Genomic DNA, 15,959 nt, shown 5'->3' with positions numbered 1-15,959 from the left:
AACATCATGTACTTACGCTGTTCCATTAATTAACCCAAATGGATTTTTGTCCTCCTCATCCTCAGAATACGTATCGTAGCATCCGGAGATGTCTTCTCGAAAATCCTTATGTACAACACATGAATTGTTTTCTACTTTCAGCTGTCTCATTCGGGGGACTCCAAGCAGCAGGTTCTCATAGTATATAAATGAGTTTGGAGTGTTGTCTAGAGAAGCGTTATTGTACCAATTTGTCCAATAAAGGCCATCAAGTAATGGTCCCTGTGTATACTAGTAAGCAGAATTGTGGAAACAATGAGGATAAGTAATATTTTGATTACTCGGCACATTATTGCTGGTTAATTGCCACTACTGCTGTTATATTTCAGTCATTATTAATACACATAACATGTTGCTTTGCTGCTAGGCAATTACTGGGCACTAGACACTGTCTCCATACACATACCATATATTTACATATGCTGTCTGCATTTTGCTGACCAGCCTTCTACTACTGCTGCCACCACATTACTAGTCATTATGAAATGCATGTTCCTGTGCCAATATTACTTGTATTACAGATTAATACAGGTAATTATTACGGTAAGGCCAGATTCACACAGTACAGTTTTTGAAGTCCATTTTTGAGCCAAAACATAGAGTAAATACAAAAAAAGAGAGGGAGTATATAGATATACTTTATACACATCCTCTCTTTAGGATCCACTCCTGACTTTGGCTAAGAAATATGCTTCAAAAACGGAAAACTGCCCCCTATGAATGTGACCTTATATTGTTATGTCAGCAGTTATGGCTCTATAATCACTCACAATACAGGAGTAAAGAAAAAACAACTCCACACGTAGGTTACAATATAATTGTACAACATGCCACAAGAGATTATTAAAAGTTGATAAACTCTTCATAGACAATCAAATTGCATGAAAGCACTTTGTACTTAGTGTGGTGTCCCCACAGTCCTGGCCAAAAGTTTAGAGACTGACACAAATTTTGTTTTTCACAAAGATTGCTGCTTCAGTGTTTTTAGATCTTTTAGTTAGATGTTTCTATGGTATACTGTAATACAATTCTAAGCATTTCATACGGTTTTAAACCTTAATTGACAAATAAATCAAGTTTATGCCAATACTCAATATTTACAGTGTTGACCCTTCTTTTTCAAGACTTCTGCATTTCGCCCTGGCATGCTACGGTAGATATCAGCTTCTGGGTCAAATCCTGACTGTTGGCAACCCTTTCTTGCCTAATCAGTGCTTGGAGTTAATCACATTTTCTGTGTTTTTGTTTGTCCACCTGCTTTTTGAGGATTGACCACAGGTTCACATTGGGATTGAGATCTAGGGGTTTCCTGGCCAAGGACCCAAAATGTCAATGTTTTGTTCACAGAGCCACTTTATCACTTTTGCCTTGTGACATGGTGCTCCATCATGCTGGAAAAAGCCTTGTTCATCACCAAATTGCTCCTGGATCGTTGGAAGAAGTTACTTGTGGAGGATGTTTAGATCCCATTCTTTATTCATGGAAGTGTTCTTAGGCAAAATTGTGGACGAGTCCACTCCCTTGGATGAAAAGCAACCCCCAAACATGAATGGTCTCACGGTAATGCTCACCTTTTCTTCTCCGGCCAATTATCCTTCCAGCTGTCCCAAACAGTCTGAAGGGGGATAATCTGAGAAAATAACTTTACCCCAGTCCTCTGCAGTTCAATCTCTGTACTTCCTGCAGAACATCAGTCTGTCCATGATTTTTTTCTTGAAGAAAAGTGGCTTCTTTGCTGCCCTTCTTGACACCAGGCAAGCCTCCAAGAGCCTTCCTACTGCCATTCCTGACCAAGTTCTGCACTGGTGTTGAACAGATCCTCTATCTGAATCCTCTTTAGGAGACGGTCCTGGCACATGCTGGACTTTCTTGGGTGCCCTGAAGCCTTCTTCACAGCAATTTAACCTCTCCTTAAAGTTTTTGATCCAATAAATGGTTGATTTAGGGGCAATCTTACAAGCAGCAATGTTCTGTCCTGTAAAGCCCTTTTGATGCAAAGCTGCGATGACTGCACATGTTTCCTTGGAGGTAACCATGGTTAACAAAAGAAGACAATGATTTCAAGCATTATCCCCCTTTTAAAGCAAGCAGTCTGCTCTTCTAATTCAATCAGCATGACCGAGTGATATCTGCTGCCTTATCCTCGTTAACACTTTCTACTGAGCTAACGAGAAGATCACTGAAATGATGTTAGCAAGTCATTTTGTGGCAGGGCTGAAATGCAGTAGAAATTGTGTTTTTGTGATTAAGATAATTTTCAAGGAAAGGAATGACTTTGCAATTAATTGCAATTCATCTTATCACTCTTCATAACAATCTAGAGTTAATGCAAATTACCACTATGAAAACTGAAGCAGCAAACTTTGTGAAAACCAAAATTTGTGTCTGTCTCTCAAATTTTGGCCAGGACTGTACATTGTATAATATTTAAAGCCACAAACTAAAATATTACAATGTAAGGAGGTAGTGCTAATGGAGGATTCTGCTGGACTAACACAGAATTTTGTCACCAAAAAAAGGGATAATTTTATCACCATTTTTTATTTTAAAAAAAGCATTCAAAAAATCTGACCGTGCAGTGTGTTATTAAACGGTCTGTTTGTTACCACCGGCTACCATCTATTTACCCATAGCCATTGGATACAGTCCTAGAAGACCTCTGATTGTCATATACGAGTATTCAGGGCAATCGGGGGACTTTCGATGCGTGACTAATTTATTCAGACCGGCCGGTTCAACTAAATCTGACCAGAGACTAATTTCGGGAAATTCACTCATCCCTAATAGCAATCTAAATTGTATGTGTAATTGGACAATCTAAAGCAAGAGACAGACAGCACATCCAAAAAGGAACTATCTATTCACCCATGCAACGTTTCAGCTCCTCAGAGCCTCTCTCAAGCTTGAGAAGGGCTCTGAGCAGCTGAAACGACGCATGGGTGAATAAATAGTTCCTTTTTGGATGTGCTTCCTATCTTTCTCTTGCTTTGCGTTGTGGAGGATGGCTGGATCCAGTCCTGTTGGGCTTTGCACTCCTATACGTGTTCTTCTGGTACTGTGAACTTTTGTTTTGTAAGTGGACAATCTGTCTGAACCTTTTGCCTGACATCATAATCATTCCTAGGATTGCAGGGTGTGAACAGTGATCTCAAAGACAACTCCATTGTGGAGTGTAGTTCTACGGCAGTGCTTGTATAACCATAGAGTAGACCAATGGTGGGAAACTGGGGGCTGGGGCTGCATGCGGCCCTCAGGTGCTCACCCTGTTGACTTTGGCTCTCTTCTTCGATCCTTGTACCGGGCAGTGTGCACAGTACATAGCTCCATTCATGCTTTTGGCAGTTTGCATACACTACTCTTTGCTTTGTGCCATTAATGTTTGATCTGTTGGAGTGCAACTGCAGAGACACTCAATGACTCCTAAAATAGGGGTCCTGTGCCCCTTACAAATGCATGGCCCCACTCCATTATACAAGATATTTAAACACCTGAGCTCGTTCACTGCTTTTTCACTATATCCCAGAGGTTGTAGTATAGAGCACTGCCGTACCTATTATGCGATTTTAGAAACTTGCATAAAGCCTTGCAAATATTTCTGGTTTTTATGTGTATATATACAGTGAAGGAAATAAGTATTTGATCCCTTGCTGATTTTGTAAGTTTGCCCACTGTCAAAGACATGAACAGTCTAGAATTTTTAGGCTAGGTTAATTTTACCAGTGAGAGATAGATTATATAAAAAAAAAAAAAAGAAAATCACATTGTCAAAATTATATATATTTATTTGCATTGTGCACAGAGAAATAAGTATTTGATCCCCTACCAACCATTAAGAGTTCAGCCTCCTCCAGACCAGTTACACGCTCCAAATCAACTTGGTGCCTGCATTAAAGACAGCTGTCTTACATGGTCACCTGTATAAAAGACTCCTGTCCACAGACTCAATTAATCAGTCTGACTCTAACCTCTACAACATGGGCAAGACCAAAGAGCTTTCTAAGGATGTCAGGGACAAGATCATAGACCTGCACAAGGCTGGAATGGGCTACAAAACCATAAGTAAGACGCTGGGTGAGAAGGAGACAACTGTTGGTGCAATAGTAAGAAAATGGAAGACATACAAAATGACTGTCAATCGACATCGATCTGGGGCTCCATGAAAAATCTCACCTCGTGGGGTATCCTTGATACTGAGGAAGGTGAGAGCTCAGCCGAAAACTACACGGGAGGAACTTGTTAATGATCTCAAGGCAGCTGGGACCACAGTCACCAAGAAAACCATTGGTAACACATTACGCCGTAATGGATTAAAATCCTGCAGTGCCCGCAAGGTCCCCCTACTCAAGAAGGCACATGTACAGGCCCGTCTGAAGTTTGCAAATGAACATCTGGATGATTCTGAGAGTGATTGGGAGAAGGTGCTGTGGTCAGATGAGACTAAAATTGAGCTCTTTGGCATTAACTCAACTCGCCGTGTTTGGAGGAAGAGAAATGCTGCCTATGACCCAAAGAACACCGTCCCCACTGTCAAGCATGGAGGTGGAAACATTGTTTTGGGGGTGTTTCTCTGCTAAGGGCACAGGACTACTTCACCGCATCAATGGGAGAATGGATGGAGCCATGTACCGTCAAATCCTGAGTGACAACCTCCTTCCCTCCACCAGGACATTAAAAATGGCTCGTGGCTGGGTCTTCCAGCACGACAATGACCCGAAACATACAACCAAGGCAACAAAGGAGTAGCTCAAAAAGAAGCACATTAAGGTCATGGAGCGGCCTAGCCAGTCTCCAGACCTTAATCCCATCGAAAACTTATGGAGGGAGCTGAAGATCCGAGTTGCCAAGCGACAGCCTCGAAATCTTAATGATTTACAGATGATCTGCAAAGAGGAGTGGGCCAAAATTCCATCTAACATGTGTGCAAACCTCATCATCAACTACAAAAAACGTCTGACTGCTGTGCTTGCCAACAAGGGTTTTGCCACCAAGTATTAAGTCTTGTTTGCCAAAGGGATCAAATACTTATTTCTCTGTGCACAATGCAAATACATATATATAATTTTGACAATGTGATTTTCAGTTTTTTTTTAAATATAATCTATCTCTCACTGGTAAAATTAACCTAGCCTACAAATTCTAGACTGTTCATGTCTTTGACAGTGGGCAAACTTACAAAATCAGCAAGGGATCAAATACTTATTTCCTTCACTGTATATATTTATATTTTCCCATAAGAACCCTTTGATTTCATATGGCTATCCTATATGACATTTCTAATATATAAATACTCTATAGAAAGTAGTTATTTTTCCAAGTCTATAGGAAACATTAGGAATTCCCTTTTTATCTATGTTGACTATACCTAAGGTGACCACATACATAATGGTATGAACATTCAGCATTGTGTGTATATTACTAACACAATAGTTTCCTAGTTTCCAACCTATGGAAATTTGTTTTATCATAACAGGTAGAGGACTGAAATCTATAATTTTCCTGCTTGTTACTGAATAAACATTATCAGAATAGTTACTTAGTTATTGTACAGTAAAATACATTCCTCAATGCACATAATCGATATTTACAATGGCAATCCTTCCGATTGTTACAGATATCTTGCAATGTGTGCCCCTTTAACAACCAGCCTCCTGAAATTACCAGAAAGCAGGTCGGATTGGGGTGAAATTGACGTGTGTGTATGGCCAGCTTTATTTTATGTACAGTATTTGAGCCCTTAGAACAAATTATACGTTTAAAAAGCTCTTATAATTATTTATTTTTCCCCAAAAATGGTGGACTTATTTAGATTATAGTTCACATTTTCCAAGAAAAAGTTAGACCAGAGTGTGGCATGATTAAGTCCGTGCATGTGACCATAGGAGATTTTGCGCAGGAACTTCAAGTATGCGGAGAAATAAGTGTGCTATCCCCATATGTATAACTCTGGTAGCAAATGCTGAAAATATATGGGCAACGTAGAAATACTTGTACTCACCGACCAAAAATCAGTCATGCTGCCAATACTCTGAAATGTAACTCCATTATCGGATGCCGTGCTCAGGAAAAGTTTAGACATGACATTGGTGTAATAATAGGTGCTAGAGCTGGTCATCCCATATGTCACTAAAAAGACAATATATTTTGAAGATTATCGCACTGTCTAATATAAACACAAGAGATGATAGGACTCCAAGTCATATAATATAACTGATTGCTGCTAATTCATTTGAATGAATAACTTCCATAATACCCTCCGTTTGGTACTTATACTTAGACAACTGTCTATGATGGGCTACCAAACCTTTCCACCAATAATGTAATACAGGGTAGAAGCCTCTGTGATATGCAAAATATTTAAGCTTTTCTAATTGCTGGGTAATATATTAAAACAACATAACGAGAAAAACAATGTAAATACAAATAAGCCTAAAATAATCCCAAGTGTCATTCACTCCCCCTCTTATTTACTTCCTATCTGTTTCAAGGAAAGCTCGGAGGCGTGCAACATGGCCACCATTAGGCTGGATTCACACACAATGTTTTGGTCAGATTTTTGTGGTGGTTTTTTCCAGCATTTCATTTTGGGCAAAAATGCAACGGCCAGATGATTGCTGTGACTGAATAGAAAAACTGCAGTATTTGGTCATCAGGTGCCAGACAGCAGAACATCCAAGATTCTTTGGAGACTTTTTATACTCTTATATGTGGTTGCCCAGTATTTAGTAAAAAAATTATAGCATGGCTTCACTTGAGTTTTATGACAACCATAAAGCTACATAAAATTATATTTATTATCTTCATTATTTATGAAATAGCTATTCTATTTTGTTCTGAAAGTGTCCTCCTCTAATTAAAATCAAGAAATGGTAATGTCTTATAAATATGTATATAAGTACATGAAAATAAATAATCAAATAATAGCAACTCAACAATACAGAGGAAAAGAAACAGGTGCGAGGTTTATACCACACAGCTATGTTTAGAATGAAATGTTTGTATAGAATACAGCAGACAGAGTACAATGACAGAGTAAACCCAGTTATGTAATTGTACCCCCAGCCGTCACTGGTTACTAAACCACGACAGCAGATTATCTCCGCAGGATGAAACACAGAGAGACTAGAGAACATGATTGAGATATGTCAATTGAAGCTTCACTTCTTGAGGCACTAACATATAACATATTATATAATAACTGCAATAGCAATTCCTAAACCCCTAATATGTTCTTATTTTAAATATCCTCAATGCTGTGAAAGCATTGTGATATAAACCTGAAGAGCTTTTCATATTCCCTTCATGCCTAGCAAAAGATGCAGGAGTCTACTCATTAGACTGCAGGCTGCTGTACAAAGCAGTCTGCAGTCTGCTGCTGGGTCTGATGGGCAGCTGAAAAGAGAAAAGGGTACTTGTAAGTAATGGCATATGGTTAGGATATTCCATCACTATCTGCTTATTTGAGTCTGACCACTGAGACTCCACTGATACCCAGCACAAAGTCATAGCGCTATGAAGTCACAGTGCGAGAAGCGTAGAGAAAAATCTGAAGTGTATCAATCCCCTTAATTCTAGGAAGCTGTGGAGGTCCCAGCAATTCGATATTGATGGTATATCCTAGCAATGTCACCACTTGATATGGGGTTAAAACAAGAAAACCATGTCTTTCCACGAGAGCCCTACTTTTTTCTTGCCATAACCACTGTAATAAAATAAAGAAAAGTACAACCTTTAAAGGGGTTGTCCGAGATTTTTTTTTTAAGTACAGTTAGAAATACATTACACATATTAAAAATTGCATAATATACTTACCTGTGCAATCTTGCTTCTGTTCTCCGCTCTGGCTGCTTCTTCCTTCAGGTCACTTGAGCGCTGACGTCACCTTTTCTGCCGCCTCCACTGTCGTGTCGTATCCCGATCACATGGTCTCGCACCAGAGAGACCTCGGATGGTATACGACACGTCACTTGTCACGTGGTGTAGATCGGCTTCTTCTGCTTCACATGCAGTAACGCGCATGCGCTGTCACTGCTGTTCTCGCAGTCCCTGCTGTTCTCGAGATAACAGCAGGGGCCGCGCATGCGCGTTACAACAGAACAAGCCGATACACACCACGTCACAAGTGACGTGTCGTGTACCCGGCAAGAATTCAAGATCAACAATGCGGCAGAGCCGGAGCAGAGAGAGACGTCAACAATCAAGTTCCCGACGACAGGATCTGGAAACTGGGCCACTTTCGAAAACGTAAGTATATTACAAATGTATTTATTTTTTTAACTTAAATGATTTAATGGTGTTATTAAAAATATTATGTTATCTCGGACAACCCCTTTAAGGTCACGTACGCCTTTTGTAAGCAATTTTCTTTATTAAATGAATGTATTTAATGTTTTTAAGCAACTTTCAAAATCACTTTTATCAAATATATATATTTTTTTTACTTTTTAAGATACAGCTTCTATGTATTATGTATAAAGATAAGCTGTATCGTTCTGTCTCAGCATGTATCTGTATAGTTCTATACACTATACCAGATATGCTGTACGGAAAATCTGCACCGTTTACAGTAGTAGTAAAGTAGATCAGATTTAACAAATCTAAACTGCACGCTGCAGAAAAAACCTGCAGAGAATACATGTGGATATTTACCTGCTGTACAGAATTTCAGCCTGCAGCATGTCAATGTATGTTGCAAATACGCCACATGTGGCCTTACCCTAACAGAAACTGCAACTGCAGCAAAAAACATATATTAACTTGTGCATGCACCTTTATTGAAACCATAAGCATTTATTATTCTCAAAGACTGTTTCCATAAACCAGTGTCCTCAGGTGTTATCCATAGATCACAATTATTATAAAAAAAAAAAAGATATTAAAAGTCAATACATATTGAAGATGTTCCTCTACTGTATATTATGACTATTATAAGGCCGGGGCCTCCCTTCCCTTTCTCAAAAAAACAGTTCTGTAGCAGTTAGCATGCCCTAGAACATTTACTATACTGCATTGATTTGTATGGACAACATCCTTAAAATCACTTTTACTCGTACGGAATTATCTTTGGCTGACACCATAAAAACACAACAATGGCCAAAATGATGAAAACAAAAATGTGTGAGCAAAGACCCTATAGTCAGGATTTATCATGAGCCGCCTTGCAGCTAAATAAAAAAACATCCACATTCGTGTGAATTACCAAACTTACAGAGACACATGTCCACCAAGAAGATAATGTAGACCAGTAATTCCCTCAGTGTGGTTTTTACGAACAGCTCTCGGTTTTCTGCTGTGTCTTCAGTTAAGGTTGTTCCCCAAAGCCCTGTCGACAAGCAGAGAATTAATAAAAATAAAAGAATTCCATTAATTTTCTTGTTATAAATTTTATAAAGATTTTACAAATTATGAGTGTTTTCTTTTGGGAGGGTATGTTGAGCTTATTAAAACAATATATTATTATAAGGGTACATTCACAGTTCATGCAATAAAATGTATATGTTTTATAGTAATGGTGTGGTATTGACTCTTTTTGTAGGTCATCATTATTATTATTTGAATGAGCCATCACCGGTGATTTAGCATCGGGCTTACATATGTCCTTCCCCCCATATATGATTCATGATACATGACACATTGACTAGATTATGACCTAGAGGGGGTTTGTGTTTGTCCTCCATATTGGTTTAGTGTATTTATCTAGGGGTGTAGTGAGTATTTTTACCCCATACTTTTTTGCTGAATTTAATGCAAATAGTAGTAAAAATTATTAAATTTTTTTGACAAATGTGTCATCTTAAAGACAGGATTTCTTGTAAAAATGAAAATGAAGAAATGCACCCCACAATGTATCACTCTGTTTCTTCTTTGTCCAGAAATATTCGCATTGTGGTCCTAATGCACTCCCTGGCTACACAGCGGGGCTCAAGAGGAGAGGAGCACTCAGTGGCTTTCAGGACACTAATTTGAACTCATAAGAAACATGTCCTGAACATTGCATTTGCCTGTACTTATGACTATGTCGTGCTAACAAAGCAGATGACCAACAAATGTGTCCGTCTGTAGCCGTTAAGAACAGCGACCCACTCTGGTTTATAGTTAGAGTGGGAAAATTTACATTGAAGTGAAGGGCATTTCCTTTTGAAAAATGGAGGAAAAAAAAGGATTGAGCATGTTCAAAAGATAGAACAGCTAAAGAGCTATTTTATGAAACATTTTTTTTAAAGGGACTGATTGTACAACGTCTCTTTAGCCCAATCCATCCCTATATAAGGGACGGACGTGGTCAGTGACCCTGGCACACCATAACAGATCCCTGCCCAGCAAAGTAGCAACCGAAATGTGCGCTAAACAATCACCTGCAGAATATATAAAGGGGCAGTGTCCAATACCGTATATATAGATTCAGTAAAGGATCACTAATCCCCAAAATATTGTCAGCTTTACTAAGGGTATTACTGGGTAAAGCGGGTTTCACAAAAAAACTGCACAAAAGCATAAGAAAGCCCATACTGCATTGATCAGGAACAGCTCATGCACTAGACACCCTCCAAATCTAAAGAATTATAGCCATAGCTCTTAATAGCACTAAGAATGAAAATAGCTGCTTTATATGGCATGACATAGTCCTAATAAGAGACAAAAATGCTACATTTTAGAAGATAAAATACATTAAGGGAAAATACAAAATGATGCAATCAATTATAAAAAAAAATGCAGTTTGTGATGCAAAATTAAGGCAGAACACACAACAGGGTTTAGAAGGGTAGGAGTTTCATTTTGCAGAGGCCCTAAGTTGTCAGAGAAACTTAAACTCCCAAGAAGTGACACTACTTTGGAAACTACACCCTCAAGGTATTCATCTAGAGCAGGGGTCTCAAACTCGGCCGGGTAAGTGGGCCGCATATGGAAAAAATGGGAAGTTGACGGGTCGCATTACTTTCAAATTTGATACAATACAAAATTATTGTTAATCAATTAGTTATTTGAACTACAATAACACTATATTACTATAATAATAATAATACTACATTACTATAATAATAGCGTTAGGTTTAAAATTTGAGCTATTTCTCCACGTGCTTATTTCAACAATCCAGCATTTTAGTTTAAGTGTCGCCAAATGCAGTCCGGTGGCTCAGTTAGCACACATGTCAAGATTGGGCAGCCCCTTTTTAGATAGTGCCGCAGTGCCCTCTGTGGATGCTGCCGCAGTGCCCTCTGTGGATGCTGCCGCAGTGCCCTCTGTGGATAATGCAACACACCCCTAGATAAGGCCACAGTGCCCTCTGTAGATAAGGCCACAGTGCCCTCTGTAGAGAAGGCCACAGTGCCCTCTGTAGATAAGGCCACAGTGCCCTCTGTAGCTAAGGCCACAGTGCTCTCTGTAGCTAAGGCCACAGTGCCCTCTGTAGCTAAGGCCACAGTGCCCTCTGTAGCTAAGGCCACAGTGCCCTCTGTAGATAAGGCCACAGTGCCCTCTGTAGCTAAGGCCACAGTGCCCTCTGTAGCTAAGGCCACAGTGCCCTCTGTAGCTAAGGCCACAGTGCCCTCTGTAGCTAAGGCCACAGTGCCCTCTGTAGCTAAGGCCACAGTGCCCTCTGTAGCTAAGGCCACAGTGCCCTCTGTAGCTAAGGCCACAGTGCCCTCTGTAGCTAAGGCCACAGTGCCCTCTGTAGCTAAGGCCACAGTGCCCTCTGTAGCTAAGGCCACAGTGCCCTCTGTAGCTAAGGCCACAGTGCCCTCTGTAGCTAAGGCCACAGTGCCCTCTGTAGCTAAGGCCACAGTGCCCTCTGTAGCTAAGGCCACAGTGCCCTCTGTAGCTAAGGCCACAGTGCCCTCTGTAGCTAAGGCCACAGTGCCCTCTGTAGCTAAGGCCACAGTGCCCTCTGTAGCTAAGGCCACAGTGCCCTCTGTAGCTAAGGCCACAGTGCCCTCTGTAGCTAAGGCCACAGTGCCCTCTGTAGCTAAGGCCACAGTGCCCTCTGTAGCTAAGGCCACAGTGCCCTCTTCAGATACTTTCACACACCCACTTGTAGATAACGCCACAGTGCCCTCTGTAGAGGATGCCACAGTGCCCTCTGTAGAGGCTGCCACAGTGCCCTCTGTAGAGGCTGCCAAAGTGCCCTCTGTAGAGGCTGCCACAGTGCCCTCTGTAGAGGCTGCCCCAGTGCCCTCTGTAGAGGCTGCCCCAGTGATGTCAGGGGCTTGCCCAGAGCTGGAGTCCCAGGCAGAGCGCTAGTAGGCTCTTCCTGGGACTCCAGCTGTGCTCCTGACATCACTGGGACTCCTGCTCTGGGGAAGCCCCTGACATCATTGTCGATGTATGGACAGCGATGTCAGAGGCTTCCACAGAGACCCGGAGCAGAGCCGATAATAGCGCTCTGCCCGGGACTCCGCTCTGGGGAAGACCCTGACACACTGTCCATATATGGGCAGATATGTCAGGGAATTCCGCAGGGTCCCGGAGCAGAGCCTATACTAGCGCTCTGCCTGGGACTCCGCTATGGGGAAGACCCTGACACACTGTCCATATATGGGCAGATATGTCAGGGAATTCCGCAGGGTCCCGGAGCAGAGCCTGTACTAGCGCTCTGCCCGGGACTCCGGCTCTGGGGAAGCCCCAGACATCGCTGGTCTCATGTGGACAGCGATGTCAGGGAATTCCACAGAGTCCAGGAGCAGAGCCGACACCAGCGCTCTCCTCGGGACTCCGGCTCTGGGGAAGCCCAAGACATCGCTGTTCATATGTGGACAGCGATGTCAGGGAATTCCACAGAGTCCAGGAGCAGAGCCGACACCAGCGCTCTCCTCGGGACTCCGGCTCTGGGGAAGCCCAAGACATCGCTGTTCATATGTGGACAGCGATGTCAGGGAATTCCACAGAGAGTCCAGGAGCAGAGCCGACACCAGCGCTCTGCTCGGGACTCCGGCTCTGGGGAAGCCCCAGACATCGCTGTTCATATGTGGACAGCGATGTCAGGGAATTCCACAGAGTCCAGGAGCAGAGCCGACACCAGCGCTCTGCTCCGCTCTGGGCAAGACCCTGACACACTGTCCATATATGGGCAGCGATGTCAGGGAATTCCACAGAGTCCCGGAGCAGAGCCGACACCAGCGCTCTGCTCGGGACTCCAGCTCTGGGGAAGCCCCAGACATCGCTGTTCATATGTGGACAGCGATGTCAGGGAATTCCACAGAGTCCAGGAGCAGGGCCGACACCAGCGCTCTGCTCCGCTCTGGGCAAGACCCTGACACACTGTCCATATATGGGCAGCGATGTCAGGGAATTCCACAGAGTCCCGGAGCAGAGCCGACACCAGCGCTCTGCTCGGGACTCCGGCTCTGGGGAAGCCCCAGACGTCGCTGTTCATATGTGGACAGCGATGTCAGGGAATTCCACAGAGTCCCGGAGCAGAGCCGACACCAGTGCTCTGCTCGGGACTACTGCTCTGGGGAAGCCCCAGACATCGCTGTTCATATGTGGACAGCGATGTCAGGGAATTCCACAGAGTCCAGGAACAGAGCTGACACCAGCGCTCTGCTCCGCTCTGGGCAAGACCCTGACACACTGTCCATATATGGGCAGCGATGTCAGGGAATTCCACAGAGTCCCGGAGCAGAGCCGACACCAGCGCTCTGCTCGGGACTCCGGCTCTGGGGAAGCCCCAGACATCGCTGTTCATATGTGGACAGCGATGTCAGGGAATTCCAGAGTCTCGGAGCAGAGCCGATACTAGCCGCTCTGTGTCCCGCGGGCTGCAGATGACAGCCCCAGGGGCCGCGTGCTTGAGACCCCTGATCTAGAGGTATAGTGATAATTTTTAGTTTTGTTTAAGTGTTTTTACAGATAATCCCCCTTTGTGTGACCAATTGTAAAGCTGTTCATCATAGGGACAATATTGTATAGAGTTGTACAACACCATTTGAATCAGATGTACAACTATTTATTTGTACCATGTATGGGACTTTCTCATCGCATCATATGGCTTTATCATCTGATCCAATACATCGACCTCCCCATATGTTTATTGTATGCCTGGATACATACAGGCTTTGGTGTTTCTTCTGCTCTGCCACGCACAGGTACAAGAGTGTTCTCTTCATCGTGGATAGTTGTAAGCATAAGGATGTCTTTTTTGTCCTTCTACTTTAGGACCAGCACCCCGTCATTACACATCGCCCTGCTCTCACCTCGCTTACATTTTTGGGTTATGAGTGTCATTGGAAGGCCTCGCTGGTTCTCACGGACTGTTCCTCAGGCCACTATATGCTTTTGGGCAAAGACTTTTAAAAAGCGGGACACTTGTGTAAAAGTAATCTAGGTACAAGTCGTAGCCCTTTTCAAGGAGGGGGTGCATGAGGTCCCCCACAATTTTTCCACTTGCACCTAGATAGGTGGGGGGGGGGACGTGTAGGGGATTTCTTTTTGTGTCCTTGCCCTCATATATTCTGAAGGTATGTGTGTACCCGGATTCTGATTAACACAGTTTATACTTTTTAATGCCATATCTAACCCTTTTATTTGGAAGGCACTGCCTAAATTTTAATCTTCCCTTAAAGTGAACATGGGACTCATCGACTGAGATGTGCTTCTGAGGGAGGTATAATTCTTTAAAAAATTTTGTAATGTGGGCAATGACTGCTCGAGTTTTAAAGAGGCGATCAGCGTGTGGGTCTTCCCTGGGTGGGCACTGGGTATTGTCATTATAGTGTAAAAATGTAAGAATGGCCTCAAACCTTCCTCTGGGCATTGTATTGCAATATATTGGTGTATGATGTAACACATCTGTTCACCAATATAATCGTATTTTTGGCTTCTTTGTCAGGCCCATATTCATAAGCGACCCCCAGAATTTTAACATTTGGGTTGCATCAGTGGGATGCCACCTGTTTTGACTGGAAAAAAAGGATTGCGGGTTTGCAATAATAAATTGTTGTGCGTAGAGATTAGTCTGCACAATCACTGAATTAATAAAATCATCAGTTATATAATGTTTGAAAAATTAAAACTCATTTAGCCCTGTTGTATCCACTGTGATTCCTGAGGAACCAATAAATTCAGGAACTTGAAGGTTAAAATTACATGGGGGTGCCCAATCCTCTTCACTTGTGCCAGGCAAAGCTTGATGGCTGCTCATGGGTTTCCCCATCGTCACTGGAGGAAGTTGAAAGGCGAAATACGGATCCCCCCTCACTGGCAGAATCGGTATCCAAATAGAGCATTTGAAATGCCTCTTCTGTGGTATACAGTCGCTTTGCCATAATGATTTTTATAATATATTAACTGGTTCCCGACCGCTGGCTGTGTTTTTACGGCCAGCGGTCAGGGTCCTTAAAACCCGAGCCATAGACTTTTTACGGCTCGGGTTTTAACTTGCTGCCCGCGCGATCGGGCAGCTTAATGTCGGGTCTCCGGCTGTCAGTGACTGCCGGGGACCCTGAGGAGAGGATAGGAGCAGCTTTCGCTGCTTCTGTCTTCTCCGATATATTTTTACACAGCGCTCAATGAACGCTGTGTATAGGAATAGAGACAGCAGCAGCGGCGCTGTCTCTATTCCTCCCGGTGTTCATGTGACTGGTCACATGATCGCCGGGTGCCGTTACTGACAGACTGCTGCTGGGTCTTACTAGACCCAGCACAGCCCTATTAGTGACAATCGTCACTATGAGAGGGCTGATTTCCCCTGTAACTGGGGCTGCTGTGCAGCCCCAGTTACAGTGGAAAAACATGGTGTAAAAGAAAGAAAAAAAAAAATATAACGTTCCCCAAAGGTCTTTTTTGACCTTTGAGGGACAGACCATAGTAATAAAAAAAAATAGTAAAGTGCAAAAAAAAATGTAATAATAAATACACATAAAATACCCACCCCAAAAAAAAACGTTGCCCCGCCCGCCAATCATTATTGTAACGCTAGCGCTGACCC

The 15,959-nt window shown here is 42.7% G+C and overlaps 1 protein-coding gene across 1 annotated transcript in view; it reads right to left on the bottom strand.

The window, feature by feature from the left end:
• PKD2L1 (polycystin 2 like 1, transient receptor potential cation channel) overlaps positions 1 to 15,959 on the bottom strand; it is a 42,119-nt gene that overhangs the window by 24,438 nt on the left and 1,722 nt on the right. Inside the window, exons 2-4 of the mRNA XM_075841432.1 lie at positions 9,245 to 9,358; positions 6,035 to 6,162; positions 17 to 270 (exon numbers count right to left, since the gene is read on the bottom strand). Coding sequence (XP_075697547.1) covers positions 17 to 270; positions 6,035 to 6,162; positions 9,245 to 9,358 — 496 coding nt within the window. The remainder of the gene's footprint in view (positions 1 to 16; positions 271 to 6,034; positions 6,163 to 9,244; positions 9,359 to 15,959) is intronic.

This window comes from Rhinoderma darwinii, chromosome 11 (assembly GCF_050947455.1).
Source record: "Rhinoderma darwinii isolate aRhiDar2 chromosome 11, aRhiDar2.hap1, whole genome shotgun sequence".
In the NCBI taxonomy this organism is placed as follows: domain Eukaryota; kingdom Metazoa; phylum Chordata; class Amphibia; order Anura; family Rhinodermatidae; genus Rhinoderma; species Rhinoderma darwinii.
Note: the sequence above shows the minus strand (reverse complement) of the source record. Positions and strands in the feature narration are given on the sequence as shown.